At 44.2% G+C, this 18,001-nt stretch overlaps 1 protein-coding gene across 1 annotated transcript; it reads left to right on the plus strand.

Annotated features, from left to right (window-relative positions):
- The first annotated feature begins 258 nt into the window (after positions 1–258).
- BLMH (bleomycin hydrolase) lies at positions 259–17,081 on the plus strand. The gene is made up of 12 exons (XM_032130359.1): positions 259–362; positions 840–1,037; positions 1,404–1,513; positions 2,155–2,296; positions 3,537–3,625; positions 4,900–4,992; positions 8,548–8,703; positions 9,218–9,376; positions 9,474–9,541; positions 9,950–10,067; positions 11,777–11,846; positions 16,089–17,081. Exons 1-12 carry the CDS (start codon positions 350–352, stop codon positions 16,238–16,240), a joined length of 1,368 nt encoding a protein of 455 aa, XP_031986250.1. The 5' UTR covers positions 259–349; the 3' UTR covers positions 16,241–17,081.
- The last annotated feature ends 920 nt before the right edge of the window (positions 17,082–18,001 follow it).

Below are 18,001 nucleotides of genomic sequence, written 5' to 3' on the forward strand. Positions count from 1 at the left end.
TGTGAGGGGTCCATGTGAGGGGTCGCTGTGAGAGGGGTCCGTGAGAGGGCTTTGTGTGAGGGGCCGGTATGACCGACTGTGTGAGGGGCCCGTGTGAGGGGCCGGTGAGAGGGGTGGGTGAGAGGGCTTTGTGTGAGGGGCCAGTGGGAGGGGTCTCTGTGAGGGGCCGCCCCACCGGCTCCCCCTCACTAAACGTGTCCCTCGCCTCTCGCCGTCCGCCCTCCCCTCGCCGTTCGCCCCCCCTCGCCCCCGGCCGCGGCCCCGGGCCCCTCTTCCGGCTTCCGGTGCCGGCGCTATAAGAGCCGCTTCCGCCTCAGGCCCGCGCCGGGATCGTGCTGCCGGTGCCGCCATGAACGCCCGCGGTGAGGGGGGGGCTGGGGGGCGCCTGTCCGTGAGGGGTGGAGAGGGGCACAGCGGTACTTCAGCGATGGGGGGCGGTGTACCGGGGAACGGAGATCGGGAGGGGGGGGATGTTGTCGATGGAGGTGGGGGGGGGGGGGGTGTCATCGTTACCTCAGCAGTGGGTCGGGGGAAGGAAATTACCGGGGTAGGGAGGGAGTTACCGGCCTTCACCGGGGCTACGGGTGGGATATGTAGTCTGGGGGTGGGAGACTCATGGTTACCTCAGCAACGGGTCGGGCGGGGAGGGAATTACCGGGGGGAGCGGGGCGTTACCGGGACCTTACCGGAGCTACGGACAGGGATAAGGTGCCCATTGTACGGAGGGGGCGGGAGCCTCACCATTACCTCGGCGGTGGATGGGAGGGGGTGTGTGTGTTGCCGGGGGTGCGGGGCCGGTGGTGACCCTGTCCCGGTGTCCCTGTCCCGGTGTCCCGCAGGGCTGAGCACGGAGAAGGCCGTCGCCTTCAGCCGGCGGCTGCGGGCCGAGCCGCAGTTCCTGCTGGCCCAGAACGTGGCCACATGCAACGACCCGCTGGAGGTGTGCCTGCAGCGGCAGGTGGTGCAGGACACCGTGCAGGTGTTCCAGCACGCCGTGCCCGCCGAGGGCAAGCCCGTCACCAACCAAAAGAACTCCGGTAAGGGCGGCCGGGGCCGGCGTTTGGGGGCTGCCTCGTAACATTGATTGGTGTCCTGGGAGCGGCCGCTGCTCCGGAGCCCTTTGTCCGGGCTTTGGAGCAAGGTCGAATTCCTGCAGCATCTTCCTAAGTTAATAACACACTTGAGACTTGCAGCGTTTGCCTCTTTTCCCTTCTGCATAGCGTAATGGAGATTTGTGCTTGCAGTGAAAGATTTCAGAACTCCTTCAGAGCTTTTTGGTGTTGTAGAAGCCCAGCCAAAGGCTCGAGGCAGAACTGTGTCATGAATCTCGTGGTAAAAGAAATTGTTGTGCAGCTCTTGAGCACAGGCATTCCAGTTTAATTCGTGTTCCTTTGATCTCTCAGGGAGATGCTGGATTTTTTCCTGCCTCAACGCAATGCGTCTTCCTTTCATGAAGAAATACAACATTGAAGAGTTTGAGTTCAGCCAGTCCTATCTCTTTTTCTGGGATAAGGTACAGTCGTACAGGTTGTTGTAGGATTGCTTATGCAATCAGGTGTTAGTGTTGGGACAGAACTTCTTTTAGGCTGGATTGTTTTAACATGTATGAGAAGAAATTTCAAAAGTTCTTTAGAAACGTGTTCTAAATGCAGGTGGTTGAGCAAAGGGGGACTTTCAGCTTGAGAAGAAAGTTGCCAAGATGTTGATGTTTTGGAATAGTAAAAGTCTTTTTTCTTTTTTTTTAAGAGTTCTGTATATTTCAGAAGTTACTTGTTGGAGGTTCAGGGGAAACATGACTGTAGCTGTGAGGTTTCAGTTGTGCTTGTGAACTGATGGGTGAGCTGTGCCTGCTTTTCCCCATAAGGGAAATCAAGCAAATCTAGTACTAGTTTGGGCCAGGCTTCATTGCATAACTTCTCTTTCACATTTCCTGTTCCCCTACCCTCAAGCTGTGTGCTAACTCACTCCTAAGTATTTGGTCTGTAACAAAGAATTTTATAGGGTAGCCCGTGGAATGCTAGAGGGGAAAATGAGGACTTCACTGGATAAGCAGAAAAGTGGCCTCATCTATTCTGTACTTGCAAAGAACTCAATACTCAGCAATTCATTAATGCATCAGACTTAAAAGGGTTTTTTTTAATCTGTGTGTTTCAGGTTGAGCGTTGTTACTACTTTTTAAATGCCTTTGTGGAAACAGCTCAGAAAAAGGAGCCAGTGGAAGGAAGACTGGTGCAGTTCCTGCTCTCCAACCCCACGAATGATGGTGGACAGTGGGATATGTTGGTTAACATTATTGGTGAGAGAACTCGTCATGAGGAACCCTTCTTAAAATTGCAGCCTGGTTTGAGAAATAGGGAATGGAATAGAATAAGAAATGGAGTTTGACACCTGGGATTTGGCTAAGGCACATGATGCCATTAACCCCCGTATTTTTTTTTAAATCAAAGACTTTTTTTTGGGCCATATTATAAATATTGGGCCTAAATCTTGTCAGGTATCACTTTTTCATATTCCTGCTGATGATAAAAGCTCAGAAGATCAACAAATAATTAGATACCCTGATTTCCCATTTAATAAAAGGGTTCAATCCCCTTTTTCTCCAGTCATCAACTCAATCTCATTTATTTATATCCATGTACACCATCTTTAGGGTGCATGGTAAGGAAAAAGCCACTGCTTGACCTGGGTGTGTCTGCAAAGCTGAAGCAAAACTACTTGGAACTGCAGCCTGAAGTTGGTATAAAGATCAGTGAGAGGGAATTGATGTGGAATGTGGCAGTGCTGGTCTTACAAAGCTCCAGCAGAAACGGGATCCTACAGCTGCTGGAGATACTTAATTACACCAGCACCTGCTTTCATTTGTGTTGTGAAACAATGTGACACCTTTGTAAATCAACAAGGCAATAATACAAATTTAGAATCACAAAAGGAGTTTGTTTCTTTGAAGCCTGGAGGTTCCTTTTTTCCTTATCCTATTGCTATAAATACTTAATCAGGGCAGAGATTCTGGCTGCTGCTGTTACATCCAGAGCCTTGCATGGTGAGATCTGTGAGTGGTACTGTAATGTAGGAAACCACTGAGCTGCTGCTGGTGTTTTATAAATGTTGAGGAGGAAAGGAGACTGGGAAGTCAGTTTTAACCTTAGATAAACTACATGGAATGATTCATAGGAGGCCCAGTTCTTCAGAATGTATTTCAGGAGATTAATTTTATAGTAATCAAGTTTTTTTTTCCTGGTGAACAGGACTTCCTGAAGCGCTAATTAATTCAGAACTTTTAAGTGTTGTGTTAAATGATACTGAGCAGTTCAGGGATTCCACGTTCTGGGATCCCTGTGGAATGCAGATCAGAGGTCAAGATTCAGTCACAAATTAAAATGTAAACTTTGGGTACTTGTAACCTTTAAATAAGAGCTTTTCCCATATAATATCTGCACAAACTCAAACTCTTTATCTTTCACATGGATATGAGCAGAAGTAGAAGTATCTATTTTGTGAAAAAGCCAATTGTTAACCTTTAGTTTTATTTATTTTAGAGAAGTATGGTGTTGTCCCCAAGAAATATTTCCCAGAGTCTCATACCACAGAGGCTACTAGAAGGATGAACGAGATCTTGAATCATAAGGTAAAATTCATTTAGATGATACAACTTAGGGGAGGGGATGGGAATGAAACTGCTCCAAATGTTCCTAACCACCTTATCCTTATTGACCAAAGTGTTAAGTGCATCTCAGCAACTGAAATTTATTTACAAGCAGCCTAAAGTCTCAGCAAAGCCTGATGTTAATCTTGAAACGTGGAGCAGGAAGGTGAGATCATAGACGATGTCCATTGTCAGGCTTCAGTAGCTTGAAAGTTCCTCTTGTGGTTTTAGTAGCAGTCATTCCTAATCCTCAGATTTCCAAGGAAGTTAATTCTTGACATGTGGCTGCTTAAATCTGTTTCTGCAAAACCAGCACATGGTGTCTAGGTGTCTTTTTCCACCCTTTCAGTATCTCATCTCCCTGTGTGCCAAGGTTTTTAGAGATGACTGCCAAATTTGGTGAAAAAGATGGAGGAAAAAGAAGTATTTTAAAAACACTGCAAGTTAAAAATCAGCTTTCAGTATAGAAGTGCACAGCTTTGTCTGAAGGAAGGTGTTAACTCACTGCCTGAACTGCAGAAGTGAATTAGCCTGGGGAGGTGCTGCTGTAGGTAGCGAGATGAAAAAGGCAATTAAAACATTTTTTACCATTTGCTATATTTTTTCCAGTTCATATGCTGCATGCTCAGGAAAAACTGCCTGCTGAAATCCACATAAAAAATGCAAAATATGTGGTGGAATGAGCTTGGACATATTAAATATTGTTAATGTTGTTCTAATCCTGAGCATGGCAAAGCAGCTGGTCCTGAGGGAGCCCCATCACCGTTCCTGGCCTTATGGATGGTGACACTAATGGGAAGCTGTGCATACAGTGGGGAAATGCCCCTTTCTTTTCATCAGCCAAGAGATCAATTATGCATTAGAATTGCAAAATGAATGTGACAGGATGAAGAAAGTGTGTTCTGTGAAAGTCAGAGGTGCTGGTATGTGTGGATGTTGTGGCGTCACTTATGGGACTGAGAGAAATCAAACCTTAAGAGCTTAATGGCTGCAAGCCTCACATCAGTGGTTGAAAATGGTAATTGAATTGTGACTATTTGTTAATTTTTTGTGATATTTTACTTTAGCAGCATTGAATTATCTTGTTATTTTTTAATGAATCAATCTTTAATGAAGCTTCTGAAAGGTATTTTTATTTTGAAAACATGGTATGAAGAGTTAAACAGGTGTTTGAAACAACCAGATAGGAAGTCCTGAAACTGATCAGGTGACACCTTTCATACCCTTTATAACAAAGTGACTTTCTCTTTAAACAGATGAGAGAATACTGTTTGAGGCTAAGAAATATGGTGGAAAGTGGAGGAAGCAAGGGAGAACTTTGTGCTGCCATGGACATGATGATAGAAGAGGTAAGTAAACTGGTGTGACTTGAATCTTGGAACACAGGGCTGGAGTGGATGAGATTTTTTTATTTTTGTTCTGTAGTACTGGATCAGCCAAAACAAGTGTCTCTTGTTGCTTAAGAAAGTGTGCTTGGAGCTGTTCAAGTGGATTTGTTTTGCAGTGGTTTGTTGCTTACATCATTCTGAGTTTTTCTAATCCTTCCAGACAAATATTTTGCATCCATAGATTTTGGAATGATGATATTTTACAGACATCTGCCCCTTGCTCTAGGAAAAGCAGCATTTTGTCTCTTGAGAGATCAAAACAGTGGCCTGTCAGGCTCTTACAAAAAACAGGAAAGGTTGAAATTTGCATCCTGATGGCTTTGAAGGCAAATCTTGCAGCACAAGTGTTGTGCAAGGATTCCCCACAAGAGAGCAGAAAAGAACCACAAAAGGGAGGTGTCTGCACAAGGCTGAGTCCAGCTGAGGTGTGATCCTGGAGGGCAGCAGAGGAATGAATTGCAGCATGGTTTGGGCTGTGAATTGACTCCCTCACTGTCAGTGTGTCTGTACTGCCTGAACCTTCTCCTGCTCACACAGACCCACATCATTTTTCTCATTCAGTGCTGCTCATACTTGATTCTTAAACTGCCAAAAATAACTTAACCTTGAGGCTGTTTTAGTGTGACCAAGTGCATGCACTTTAAACAAAAATGTATTTAATTTATTTCTCAAACATACAATGCCAAGTGACCCAGTGGCTAAATGTATGTTTTTAGGTGAGTCAAGAAATCAAATGTTTTGCTGGTGTGTGTTAGTTTTTTTTGCAATACAGTGGACATCACTGTTAGGCAGAACCTACCTTGGGCTATCTCTGTAAAGTTTTAGGCAGTTCCATATTGATTAGTGTGTTGGTTTTGGAAATTCATCTTTGCACTTCCTGTAAAATTCTGTAGCTTCTTTTTGTCTAATTTTAAGGTTAAGTTAAAAGAAGAAAACTGATTTGTGTTCCTTGGGTTTCATCAAAACTGTTGTGAAATTTCATGCCTTAAGAATGCTGTGCTTTGATTTGAGCCTACCCCAGAAAGTTGCCAATCAGCACTTAGTTCAAAGGTGAATTAGTGTAACTTAACATGCAGTGTGTGTCCAAAAGCCCTTGGGGGATTCTACAGCAGACATCAAAAGCTTCCTAGAGATGGTCATTCTTAGGGCAGTGACACACAGTTCACTGCTAAATGTTTCTTCATTTATGTAGATAGAGCCTCTTGCCCTCTGACAAAGAGATCCTGGAACTGACATGAAAGGTTCTTAACTGATTGCAGTTTGTTCTGTAAAAGGTTGTGCTTAACTCTCTGATGTTAACACAGCATTTTCTCCTGCAGCAGTGAAGGTGGTTTGCATGGGTTCAGATATGTACAAGTGGTCTTGCCTCTGTGTTTTTGTGGCAAAGCAGAGCTTGGTTTTGTTCTGGGAGGTTCTATTTGCATAGCAAATCTTGGTTTGCTCCTGCTGGGAGCAGCACTCGAGCTGAAACGGGGTGGTTGTCTTGGAACACAGGATTAAATATTCACTCCAGAACTGCATAAACATTCTTATCAAACCAGTGCACAGCAGGTCAGAAGTTGCAATCAGTGCAGTTCATGCAATAGAATTTTTCTTCCTTTGCTGTTCTCCTTTGTGGACTCTTCCTTATCAGGAGTGTCCTCCTTTTCCCCTCCTCATTCATTTTGGGGTTTATTACAAGCCACTATATCTTTGCTTTATCTTGGTTCTAGCTGTTTCTAGGGCAATGTAAGTCACCTTTTAGTTTAAATATGCTTATTTTATTTATTGATAGAGGAAGCTTGTGAGATATGAAGAGGGTGCCTATGTTGGGTGTGGTAGCAAAACAATTGAGGGAGGCCATTCTAGGCTCCAGTGCCTCTGTTCACTGGAGACTTCTGTCTCCATCATTTTCCTTCCTCTGGCTGGAGCCCATTTGGTTGCTGCTCTCCTTTTAGGCATTTTTCTTGCTTATTTTGTGTTCTTGGCCTCATCTCTCAGCGCTTGCAGTTATCTGAGGTAATGTGGGTGTAGCCACAGCAAATGGTACCTTTTGTGCAGTCTGTGCAAAATTAAATATTTATAGTAGTTCAGGGGTTTACATTTGCTCTTTACCATATTTATTGAGAAATATGAGTTTCTGCAGTAGAAGCCTTATGCCCACACCCTTGTTTCAACCTGTAATTAATCTTTTCAATTGTTTTCTTAAATTGCTTGGAGCAAGAACACCTTTATTTAGCAAGAGCATTGCACTCCTTTTGCTGTCAGCACAAAGAGCACATTAACATAAAGCCAGCTCTTATGGAACCTTAGGGTCAGCTCCACAGAAAGAGTTAAATCAGCTTTGGGAGAGGTATTGTGTCTACTCTGCTATGTAAGTGTGAAGACTGCCAGGCTGGGAAAGCTGGCACAGCCCACAGGAGCTGGATCCCAGTGCAGAAGGTGCAGCTGAGATTTGACTCCTTCTCCTCTTATTTTCAATAACCTGATAGTTCCTTGCAAGGAAGAGACTCGTCTTGTGCTCAGGACATGGACAGAGCTGAAGATCAGTGTCAGCTGAAATAAAACAGATTCAAACCTGTTTGACTGTGATTAAATTCCCTGTCCCCAGAGTACCTGTGGCAGGTCCTGCTCAGTATCTCTAAAGACACTCATCTGGTTACACTGCCAGTGTTGGCACATTTTCTCATAAGCCCTGTGAGAAAGTACAGTAGTGGTTCTGAAGTGCAGTTTTATATTCTGATTTACAGGGAGGATGATGACTTGAAATCTGGTCAACTTTTTGTGCTAAAAATCCAAAGATAGCTGCCAGCTGCAAAAGATGTCACAGGCAGCAGGCAGGGAGCTGGAATTAAATTGTGTAACCTGCCAGCTCAGCCCTAAACAGAGATACTGTTAAATGCATTAAAACAGATGAGGAGATTATTCTGGGCTTTTGAAAAGAAGCAAAGGCCCATCTTTGAAATCCAAATGAACATTACAGTAAAAAATGAATTAGTACAGGGGAAACACCGGGATAAAATGCCCATGTTAAAAGGTCTGGTTTGTCTCTGCATGGGGCAAACCACCTGGTGGAACAGGTGATGCTGAATGCTTTTGAGAATCACTTTGATAAAGTTTCTCTTGCAGTGTTGGAGGAGCTTCAGAATTACTTATGAAATGTTGTAATGAGGCTGGGAAGTTTCCTGGTTTTTGCTTTGGGCTGCTGCATTCTTAGGATAACCTGGAATTTGTAAGCTTCTCTTTTGCCTGGCAGTTTACCTGAGAACATGGAGTGTGAAAGTGGGGAGGGAAGCTCTGTTGATTTTCCTGAGGCCTTTCAGACTGGTTTTGAACTGCTGAAACACCCAGATTTCAAGAGCTGAATGCAGATAATTGCTGTGTGTGTTGATTCGTGTGTTCAAAGGTGCCCGTTAAGGTCCCGTTTCTCCAGCTGATTCTCACGTGGAGAAATCCATTGTCCAGTGGCATTGCTGTGGTAGGAGAGGCACACCTGCATGTTCCAGCAGGCTCACAGCTGTTTGCTTCTCCGGGCAGGTATTCAGAATAGTGAGCACTTGCCTGGGCAGCCCTCCAGAGACTTTCTGTTGGGAGTTCCGGGATAAGGAGAAGAACTACCACAAATACGGCCCCATGACCCCGGTGCAGTTCTACAACGAGCATGTGAAGCCTTACTTCAACATGGAGGACAAGGTTGGGGATGCTGAAAGCTTTCCAAGGCCTTTTTTTTGCTGCTAAACCACTTATTTTCCACCGTTGTCAGTGTCTGTCCCCCCTGTAGCTGCAGCACATGGGATGGGCACTGCTTGCCCAAGTCAGAGATGGCACTGTGTTTATTCTCCCTGTTGTGCTGTTTGTGCTCTACCCTTCAGTTATCTGGGATCTTGTGTTGCAGTCCCCAAAGGTTTTGTAATGATAAAATTTGCAATGATCTAATCAGTTGTAATATGTCATAAGGCAGACATTTGAGAAGGAATAACATGCAGAGCTGCTCTGCCACAGTTACGAGGTGAACTTGTGAAACAAAACAAAAAAACCCCAACAAACACAACCTTAAAAAACCTCTTAATTCAGCCAAGTAGCTTGTTGGCTAATGGGGCAGACAGCTGGCTGGGACAAAATCCATTCCCTGAAATCCTTCTAGATTCACTCCTCAAAAATTTCCATTATGTTGCACCTTACTCTATGGCATCTTGGTTTTTGGCAGATTTGTCTAGTGAATGATCCTCGACCCCAGAATCCCTACAACAGGCTCTACACAGTGGAGTACCTGGGCAACATGGCTGGAGGGAGGAAAACTCTCTACAACAACCAGCCTGTGGAGGTCTTGAAGAAATTGGCTGCAGCATCTATTAAGGATGGCGAGGTGGGTTTGGCTTCTCTTTGTGGATGGCACAGTGCAGCTCATGCCGTGTGAAATTCCTGGGATTTGGCCCAGACATGACCCTTCCTTCTCTTTGCAGGCTGTGTGGTTTGGCTGTGATGTGGCAAAGCACTTCTATGGCAAGTTGGGAATCAATGACCTGAATATGTGAGTAGAGAATCAAACCAGAATGTCATTTGGTATGCTCAGTGAGGACATGAACAGTCCTTTAGCTGCTCAAGGAACTGATTTGTACATACTTTGGATTATATACCCCAAAAGAGTATATTTAAGTAATTCAGCAGCAGCAGAATTTCTATTTTGCTTGTTAGTTTAACGTGAATCCTTTAAAGATGCACTATGAGTAGTTGTTAAATATTCTTCCTTATTTAAATGTCTAATATATGGTGAGAGAAACTCCTAAAGGGATCAGTTTTTGCATTTATTCTGACATTAAAATTGGCTGAACTCGTATGCCAGTGCACTGTCCTGGCACAGGGCAGTCTCCTGATTCCCTGACTTAGTCAGAACTCCCCCTGCATCCTTTCTCATGTGGCTCATTTGTCTTTCTGCTAGATTTAATCATGAGCTGGTGTTTGGTGTCTCCATCAAGAACATGAACAAAGCAGAACGATTGATCTTTGGAGAATCCCTGATGACCCATGCCATGGTCCTGACAGCTGTCACTGAGAAGGTAGAGTCTCCCTCCTGGAGTTCTTATGCTGGCAGGGATGTGTTGGAATATCCTGGCAGCTTCTTTGTGTCCTGGGTTCACTCACACTTTGCCCCAACCCCCTGGTGCACAAGGCCTGGTTGTTTATTCCCTTTGTGTTGTTTGTGTCTGAGTGTTCAGAACTATAAATACTTAACAAGGAGGGAAGACTTTTAGATGTGTCAAAGGACTTCTTTCCTTTTACCCACAAACTTTTATTGGACAACCACTGCATGGTTAGTCCAGTCTGGTTTAGAGCCTGCAGCTCCTGTTGAAATGCTGGTAGGAGGCACTTTGCAGCAGGGTTAACCTCCTGCAGCTCCCTGGCACGTGATCTCTCTGACCTCTAATTAGGGAAGGGAAATGGTGTCCAACATAGCTCTGTGGCAAACAGCAGGCTGAGATGAATCCACAGCTAGATCTGCTCCTGGCACCATAACAAAGCACATAATAAAGTAAAATGAACCATGTTAAAACTTACAACTCGGGGTTATCTGCAAAGCTGATGTTTCCATTTCTTTCCAGAAGTCGTCAATATTAAAGTTTCTTTGAAGTGATCTCTTCCTGTCCAGCTTGACCTTGGCTTGAGAAATAACAGCTTGCACAGCACTGAGCGAGTTTGCTTGAGCTATGGTGTTTTGAGTCTTGAGATGAAACTGCTGGGTCATAAGAATGTTCCAAGTTACTTTTTACAACTCAATATAATTTTTTCCTGTTTTCTGCATTCTGAGCTCTTAACACCTCCATTGTGTATCAGATGGCACAAACACTTCTCTAAATATCTCACTGCAAAAACAAGGAAAACTTCGTAGTTGGTACTTCTTAAAAACCTTAATCTGAAGGGGCTTTGAGAAACTGAGTTGCAAAATGTAATATTTTGGATTTACTTACTTTTTTATAAAAAGGCTTTGAAGATTTAAAAAAATCCTATTACAATTTTACAGCATCCTATTACAAATTTACAGAAATTGATGTGGATTAAATGCACCTTTTGGTTAAAAAGTTATTGTACATGAATGTGTTCTTCCCAATTTCTCTCTGAGAGCATCCAGAGTTCACATCTTTGGTCTGAGAGTTCTCAAGTGTCTCATCATAAAGACTGTTCTCTCTTTTCAAGGGAGAATAGAAGCATTACAATATTCCATTGAATATTAAAAATAGATTTATGGGGTGTTTTTCAGGTTAGTTTTTTGTATTAAAATATTTTAATTGCACAGCACCAGATGTGGAGCTGTGGCCTTTAGCTAGATTCTTCAAGAGTTTGCACTTGCTCTTACTAATGCTGTTCTGAATTCTGAGAGCTCCTTGTTCCTTTCCTCTTATTTTCAGTTCAGGCAAGTTGTGCATCCTGTATTTAATTTCCCCTGTGCCCTGATGGGGGATAGGGACAGCAGCTTAAATTCTGTGAGTCAGTTAAGTCCAAACTAGAATTTAACTAAATTTCAGTTTCCTGATAAAATAAATCTTGATTGCAGGCTCTCTTCTTGACCACATTTCCTCATATTTTATCTAAGTAAGTAGATGAGTATTTTAGAAAATGGCCTTTCTCCAGCCATTAACAAGAAACCATTGGGATTCTCAGGAGTGGAGCTCTGTGTTTTCCTGGTGCTGGATTTGGGTGTGGAAGGGGTTGGCTGCTCAGGTGTGGCCTCTCCTTCAGTGCTGAATGTCATGGGCTTGTTTTGTAACAGGATGGGCAAGAAGATGCATTTGAAAAATGGAGAGTGGAAAACTCGTGGGGTGAAGACCGTGGCAATAAAGGTAATTTATAGTCATGGGAACAGAAAGCTGAATGTTTGGAAATAAGGATGTGGAAGGGACAATCCAATACCCAGACTGGTTTGACTACAGAAGGCATGGGAAGATACCAACAGACTTTATCAAAAGCTCGTATTTTATCAAAGTTTAATTCCTTCATTATCAATTTTTGTTAAGGTTGTTCAGTTTATTACAGGGAAGTTGCTGATACTCTTAAGCCTTGATATCAGTTTGCTGTTGATCCCAAGTAAATTCCCAGCCATTATCCCTGCCAAAAACCCCAGCAGCTGCAGGAGTTTGCAGCTGCTGTGACAGGCAGGGACACAAAATCCAGTCCTTACTGTGCTTCTGCTTGTGCTGGGGCTTCTCCATGAACTTGTTTTCCTGTAGCTGCTGCCCTGTTGGGACACTTTGGGAAGGCTCTGGGGGCTGTGCCAGGGCCCTGTGCCAGCCTGGTGTGGCACCTGGCAGGAGTGGGACACAACCCTGAGTCACAGCTCAGAGCTGGTTTAGGAAATTGCTTCCTGTTGCTTCCCTGCTCATGGAAACTGGGAATGACCACAGGGTGTTTCTCTGCTGGTCTGAGGGGCAGCTCTGAGCTCCCCAGCCCTTGGTGAGTGGGGCTGGTGGTGTCAGAGCATCCCTGCTTTGCCCTGCCAAGGTCAGGCAGCTTTTCCTACATGGAGTGGAGGGGAACTCCAGGATTTTTGTCATCTCCTGAGTGAGACAGGCAGGATGTGGGCTCAGCTGTGGCACACCCTCAGTGGTGAGTGTGCCAGTTCAGACTCTGTGTCCCAGGGAATAACAGTCATTGCTGGCCACATTTTTCTGCTGCACATTAATCCCAAATGTTGTGCTTGTAAGATTTGGTGTGGCAGAACTTTCCCAGGATGTCTTGGTTTTCTTCTGGGAATAGACTATTTTTGGAGAACTCTGTTTTAGGATGTGGTCTTATTTAAAAGCTGTTTGATAGCATGAACAACTCAGAGGAAAACAGAATATTCTTGGAAAAGTGTCTTAATTTATGTTGCGGCCTCTTGGTCATGCAGTAGTTTCTGTTCTGAGTTAACTGTATCCATTTGCAGCAAAGTATTCCAATAAAAATCTTCAGTCTTGACAAAACAATGAAACTGTTGATGCTCAGCCTTCGGCTCAGCAATATGACAGTAGTAAAATGTTCTTTGGACTGTTGGATTAAGTAAAGAAGCCAAATCAATGCTGAGGTAACATCAAAAGCACAGGGCAGCAGCTGAACCCTGACACTGCTGCAAGTGATGCTTGTTGGGCTGGGACTGAGCTGTGGCACTTCTGTGCTGCAGCACCCACATGCACACTCACTTTTCAAGAATGAGTTCTAGAGCCATGTGAGAGGAGCTGGTTGTTCCTTTGAAAAATAAAGGGACCCCAGAGTGACTTGAATAACCCTGCCCTACCTTGTCCCCATGCCATCTGTGTGGACTTTGCAGGGTGAGTCACTGTCCCTTATCTGCTTTGTACCAGGGGACATCACACTCTCTGGGAACTCTTGCTCCCTGACTATACTTGTTTTGCTCAGGGAGTTCCCTGGAAAAGTGCCTTGACAGAAAATCCCATCAGAAGTAGGAAGCTTGACTCTATTTCAGACTGCTATTTTTTTAGGGAGGTGAATCCCTGAATGATTTTCTTGTGTATGACCAAACAAGCTGCTCTGGAGCAAAAGGCAAATTGGACATGTCCTCCAGAGCTCCTTCCAACCACTAGAAGAGGTAGCTGAGAGTCACAGAATCATTTAGGTTGGAAAAGCCCTTTTAAGGTCCCAAAGAGTCCAGCTGTTCACCCAGCACTGCCAAGTCCCCACTGAACCATGTCCCCAAATGTCACATCTACACATCATTTAAATCTCTTCAGGGACTGTGACTCAGCTTGATGGGGTTTCTTCTCCTTCCTGCCCTGATTTTTCACTCTTCAGTAGTAGCTGGTGTAGGAGGGTGAGGACTCAGTTTGTGTGAGCTGTCTTGCTGTGCCAATGAGGCTGTGTCTCACTGTGATAAGAGTTAAGCTTTTTATCTTATCTGCCTTGTTAAGGAATTGAGAAGCTGTGCTTGGGCAAGTCCAGCACAAGAAACCAGAGTCCACATCAGTGAGGAGTCAGCCAAGAATGATGCTAAACTTGGCACATCCCAGCTGAGGCCCAGTTGGGTGTGGAGGATACGAATAAGCCCCAACTCCCAGGATTTCTTGGACAGGGTGATCAAGGGTCCAGCCTGCAACAAAACACCAGGGACTGGTCTTGAGTCTTCAAAAAATGAGCAAACAAGTGACTTTTTTGGGGTGGAAAGAACTGAGTGTTTTCATGTGGGGTTCCCTGTTGTTCCAAGTACAGTCCAAGGTGCCAGGTGCCACCTGTTTCCCCTGACTGGAATGGTGCAAGACTGGAAAGACTGGCACTCCTGGTGTGGGAATTATGGGCTGGAATCAGTTATATGTTCACACTGCAGAGTAGGCTGAACTGAAATCTTGTGGTAGTGCTTGTCCTGGAGAAAGGGAACCCCTATGAACCAGCCCAGCTTTGTCTCGCCTAAATATTTAGTAATTACTTTTATATCTGTTGTATGAATGTTTCTGGAACCCACCCTGTGTGTTTTTGCTTGAGGAATGAACACAGCTGCTGACAAACATTGCTTGTTTTCTGAGGTAAAAAAGTTACTTCCTAGTCAAATATTTCCTTTCTGTTTTATTGGCACTTTTTCAGCCCCACAGGCAAGTTTAATTATTCTGAGTACTCTTTTGTTCTGGAAACACACAGGACATTACTACCTAACTTTGAACCCAGCTTATCCCATCAGGTATCTTTTTTTAAAAGCAAGGAAGAGGGAAATACTAAATCACACTGTGGAGAGGGGTCCATCTGCTTGTTTTGGCATGAAAAGAGCTTTTTTAGGATACATCTCCAGCTAGAAGTCAGCTCCCTTTGGGCTTTTCATCTCTTGTATTGGCTGTTCCTGTCCTGCAGGAAGGCATTTCAAGGATTTAACTGTAGGCACCCAGAGTCTGTGTGTGCATCTCTCATCCCAAAAGTGCCCTGTGACAGAGGCACTGTTCATTTGCTCTCCCCAGGAGTTACAGCACAAGCACAGTGTGCCTTCTCCAAGGCCCTTTGGGGACGTTCAGGGGCGTCTCAGGTGTCTGTAGGATGTGTTTGTGTGGGTCTGCACTGCCCAGGCCTCCCCAAAGAGTGACCTGAGCTATTTGCATGTTCTGGAGTCGTGCTCGGAGCTTCCTCCTCGCTCAGACGCTGCGATCCCAATCGGCTCCGAGGGACAGGATGTCAGAGGCAGAGTTCATTAATCCTCTCAGGGTGCAATTACTTGTTGGCTCTTGGGACTGGGAGGTTTTTGTGTGTCCCAAGAACTCATATCCTGAAGAGAGGATAATCAAGGCAGCTCCCTTTGGCAGCGTTTCCAACATGGCTTCTAGCTCAGGTTACAGTTGATAGGGGTTTTAATTTATGGGATTATCTGATCTCTTGCTTTAGAAACAAGATGGTGGAGATAGATGCATTTATTGTCCATACTCTGGACATTTTCTTGTTTCATTTGATTGTGTGATGATACTGTATAAGGAAGGACACGAGGAACTTTATTACATTAAGGCTTCTCATCTGTCTGCTAAATGCTTCCTTTCTCCCAGCGACTCTTCTTCCCAGTTCACCTGGAATAGCTTGCTTCCAATGGCAGCTCTCTGCTAAAACCTCTAAAGTGATTTCCCTCACTCCCAGTTCAAAGGGTGTTCGCTGTCATTTTCATATTCAGAGAGAAAATTAAGATTTGATTCAGCCAAAGTGTGATTTAAATGGCTTTGAGGAAAGCAGTGGCTGCCTCTTACTGCAAAAACTAAACCAAGAAAGTTTTCTTAGAACAGGTTGATATTCACCTGGAAAATTCTAAAGCCTCAAATAGATTCAAATAATTTTACATTCTGCCTTAGAAGCCTGGAAGGCTTTGTAATTCCCTTGAGTATTGTCAGTGCCCATTTTAACAGAGCAAACATAAATTATGATATTGTTTTTCCTGGTGGGCTTCTTGCTTGACCTTTCACTGCACACAAAGTACATCCTGTATGTCAACTTCCTCCAGATATTTTTTGTGTGTTTTGAGAGATAACCAGCATGACCAGGCCCTGTTTAATGCATCATTCATAGGTGAGACTTGTCTGTGGCTGTTTCCCTGCAGTGGCTCAGTGCTGTGATGCTCTGTGTCCCCCCAGGTTACCTGATCATGACGGATGACTGGTTCTCCGAGTACGTGTACGAGGTGGTGGTGGACAAGAAGCACGTGCCCGAGGAGATCCTGGCCGTGATGCAGCAGGAGCCGATTGTTCTGCCAGCCTGGGACCCCATGGGGGCTTTGGCCAAGTGAAGCACAGAGCATTTGCCTCCTCGTGGCCATCAGAAGTAGCTGCAATAGAGAATTCCAGTGGTCGGAAGCCATAGCCAAACGATAACGTGACCGAGCCCTCGGCCTGGTCCCTATTCCTGAAATGTAAGTTAAGGATCCTTGGGAAATAGCGCTGTACTGATCCAAGCTCCCAGACAGGCTGCTCCAAAACTCAAAAGGGAAAAGGAGAAAAAAAAAACCTCAGAATGAAAGCAGATGATAAGTGCTGTCAATGGCAGTTTGATTTTACCTTAAATTTTTAATGCGAATCAGCGTAGTAATGTAGTAAAATTATTTTGAACAGTGTTTTCCCTAGAAAAAAATGGGCATTAAAGGCCCTTTAGAATTAATAGCTAGGTGATTGTTAGAGTAAACATATTGAGATAATTAACCAATTATGGTCTGACTTGTCCTATAAAAGAACTCCCCAAAAATACTTTATATATTCACATTTTTAGTTTTGCTGAAATTTGGAGGGGACATATTAATTGAAACTCCTAAAAATTACTTTTAGAAAATTTTAACTTCCAGCAGAATTGGGGAAGGGGAACTGTTTCCCTGAGGTATCCAGTTTCACTTGGTTTTATTCTTCCATTATTGAGCTGGGACTGGATAACCCCGCCAAGAGCCAGTGCTATGTCTGTGTGCACAGGAGCGCTATTTTTCAGTTATTTTAGCAAGAACAACCATAAATATGTTCACAGGTGGAGTTAGTGTCATGCTCAACAGAAAAACCAACGTTTTAATTGCTGCATTTTATTTGGTTGTTTTAAAAAACAAGATGGTGCTATGAAGCTTTTGAATAAACACTTTCTAAAGTGACTGGGACAGTTCTGGTTTCCTTTTCTAAAGAGGTGCATGGAGCTGACGGGATGGGAAGATGTTGGTGACCTGCAATGAGGGTGCACAGACCTTTAACAACAAGTTACAGAAATGTCAGAAAGGGCTCTGCTGGAGCTGATCCTCCTTTGGGCAGGGGGATGGACCAGCTCATCCTTCAGGGACCCTTTTGAGGTCTCATGCACAGTCTCCACTTCATGCTGTCACTTGAATGAAGGCAAGCAAACAGTTCTTGTACTCCCTGGTGGCTCTGACATGGAGCCAGATCTCTTGGAAAGTTGTGCTATGCACAATATTTTCTTTATGACTAATGCATGTGTTGTTTGGGGGCTTTTTCCTCTTCCAAAAGGTCAGTAGTTTTAGTCCTTCAGGATCTTTCTACTTAAAACTTCAACATCAGGTCTTCTGTTTCCTCTGTGCTATCTATGAATGTGATAGCAGCCAAGGAGAATTGACTTTTTCTCTTGAGTTTTTTTGACATTTTTCTTGCTGGTGGTGGTGCTGATGAGGATTGAGTTTGATAAAACTGATTCCAAGCCAGTTTTTGTTAGTTTCAGTATGTTAAAGCATTGTCCAGTCCGTGCTTATCTCCCCAGTTCTTGCCCAGATATTCCCCTGTGCACTTTTATACAACAGTACTGTGTTTTTTCCTTTCCTTCAAATAAGCACAGAAAATCCATGTGGCTGAAACACATTATGGGGAATGAAGCCAATCTGGCAGCAACACTTCTGCCTTTATGCCCTGCAATTTTATAAGTTCTTTCCAAGGTGGAATTGGGAAGGGGAGGTGGAATGCAGATTTCAAGGTGGGAGCTGTGGTTTTTCCACTGTGAGGACTCTGGGGGCAGTTGAACAAAGTGTTCTGAGGTTTGTGCTGGTGCCATGAAGTTGAGGATATTCCTC

This window comes from Corvus moneduloides, chromosome 20, assembly GCF_009650955.1.
Source record: "Corvus moneduloides isolate bCorMon1 chromosome 20, bCorMon1.pri, whole genome shotgun sequence".
In the NCBI taxonomy this organism is placed as follows: domain Eukaryota; kingdom Metazoa; phylum Chordata; class Aves; order Passeriformes; family Corvidae; genus Corvus; species Corvus moneduloides.

Bases quoted from the DNA above. Each gene is read 5' to 3' on its own strand.
- BLMH (XM_032130359.1), top strand. The intron at 3,626-4,899 runs GTAAAATTCATT...CTCTTTAAACAG, and splicing joins ACGAGATCTTGAATCATAAG to ATGAGAGAATACTGTTTGAG. The intron at 9,542-9,949 runs GTGAGTAGAGAA...TCTTTCTGCTAG, and splicing joins GGAATCAATGACCTGAATAT to ATTTAATCATGAGCTGGTGT.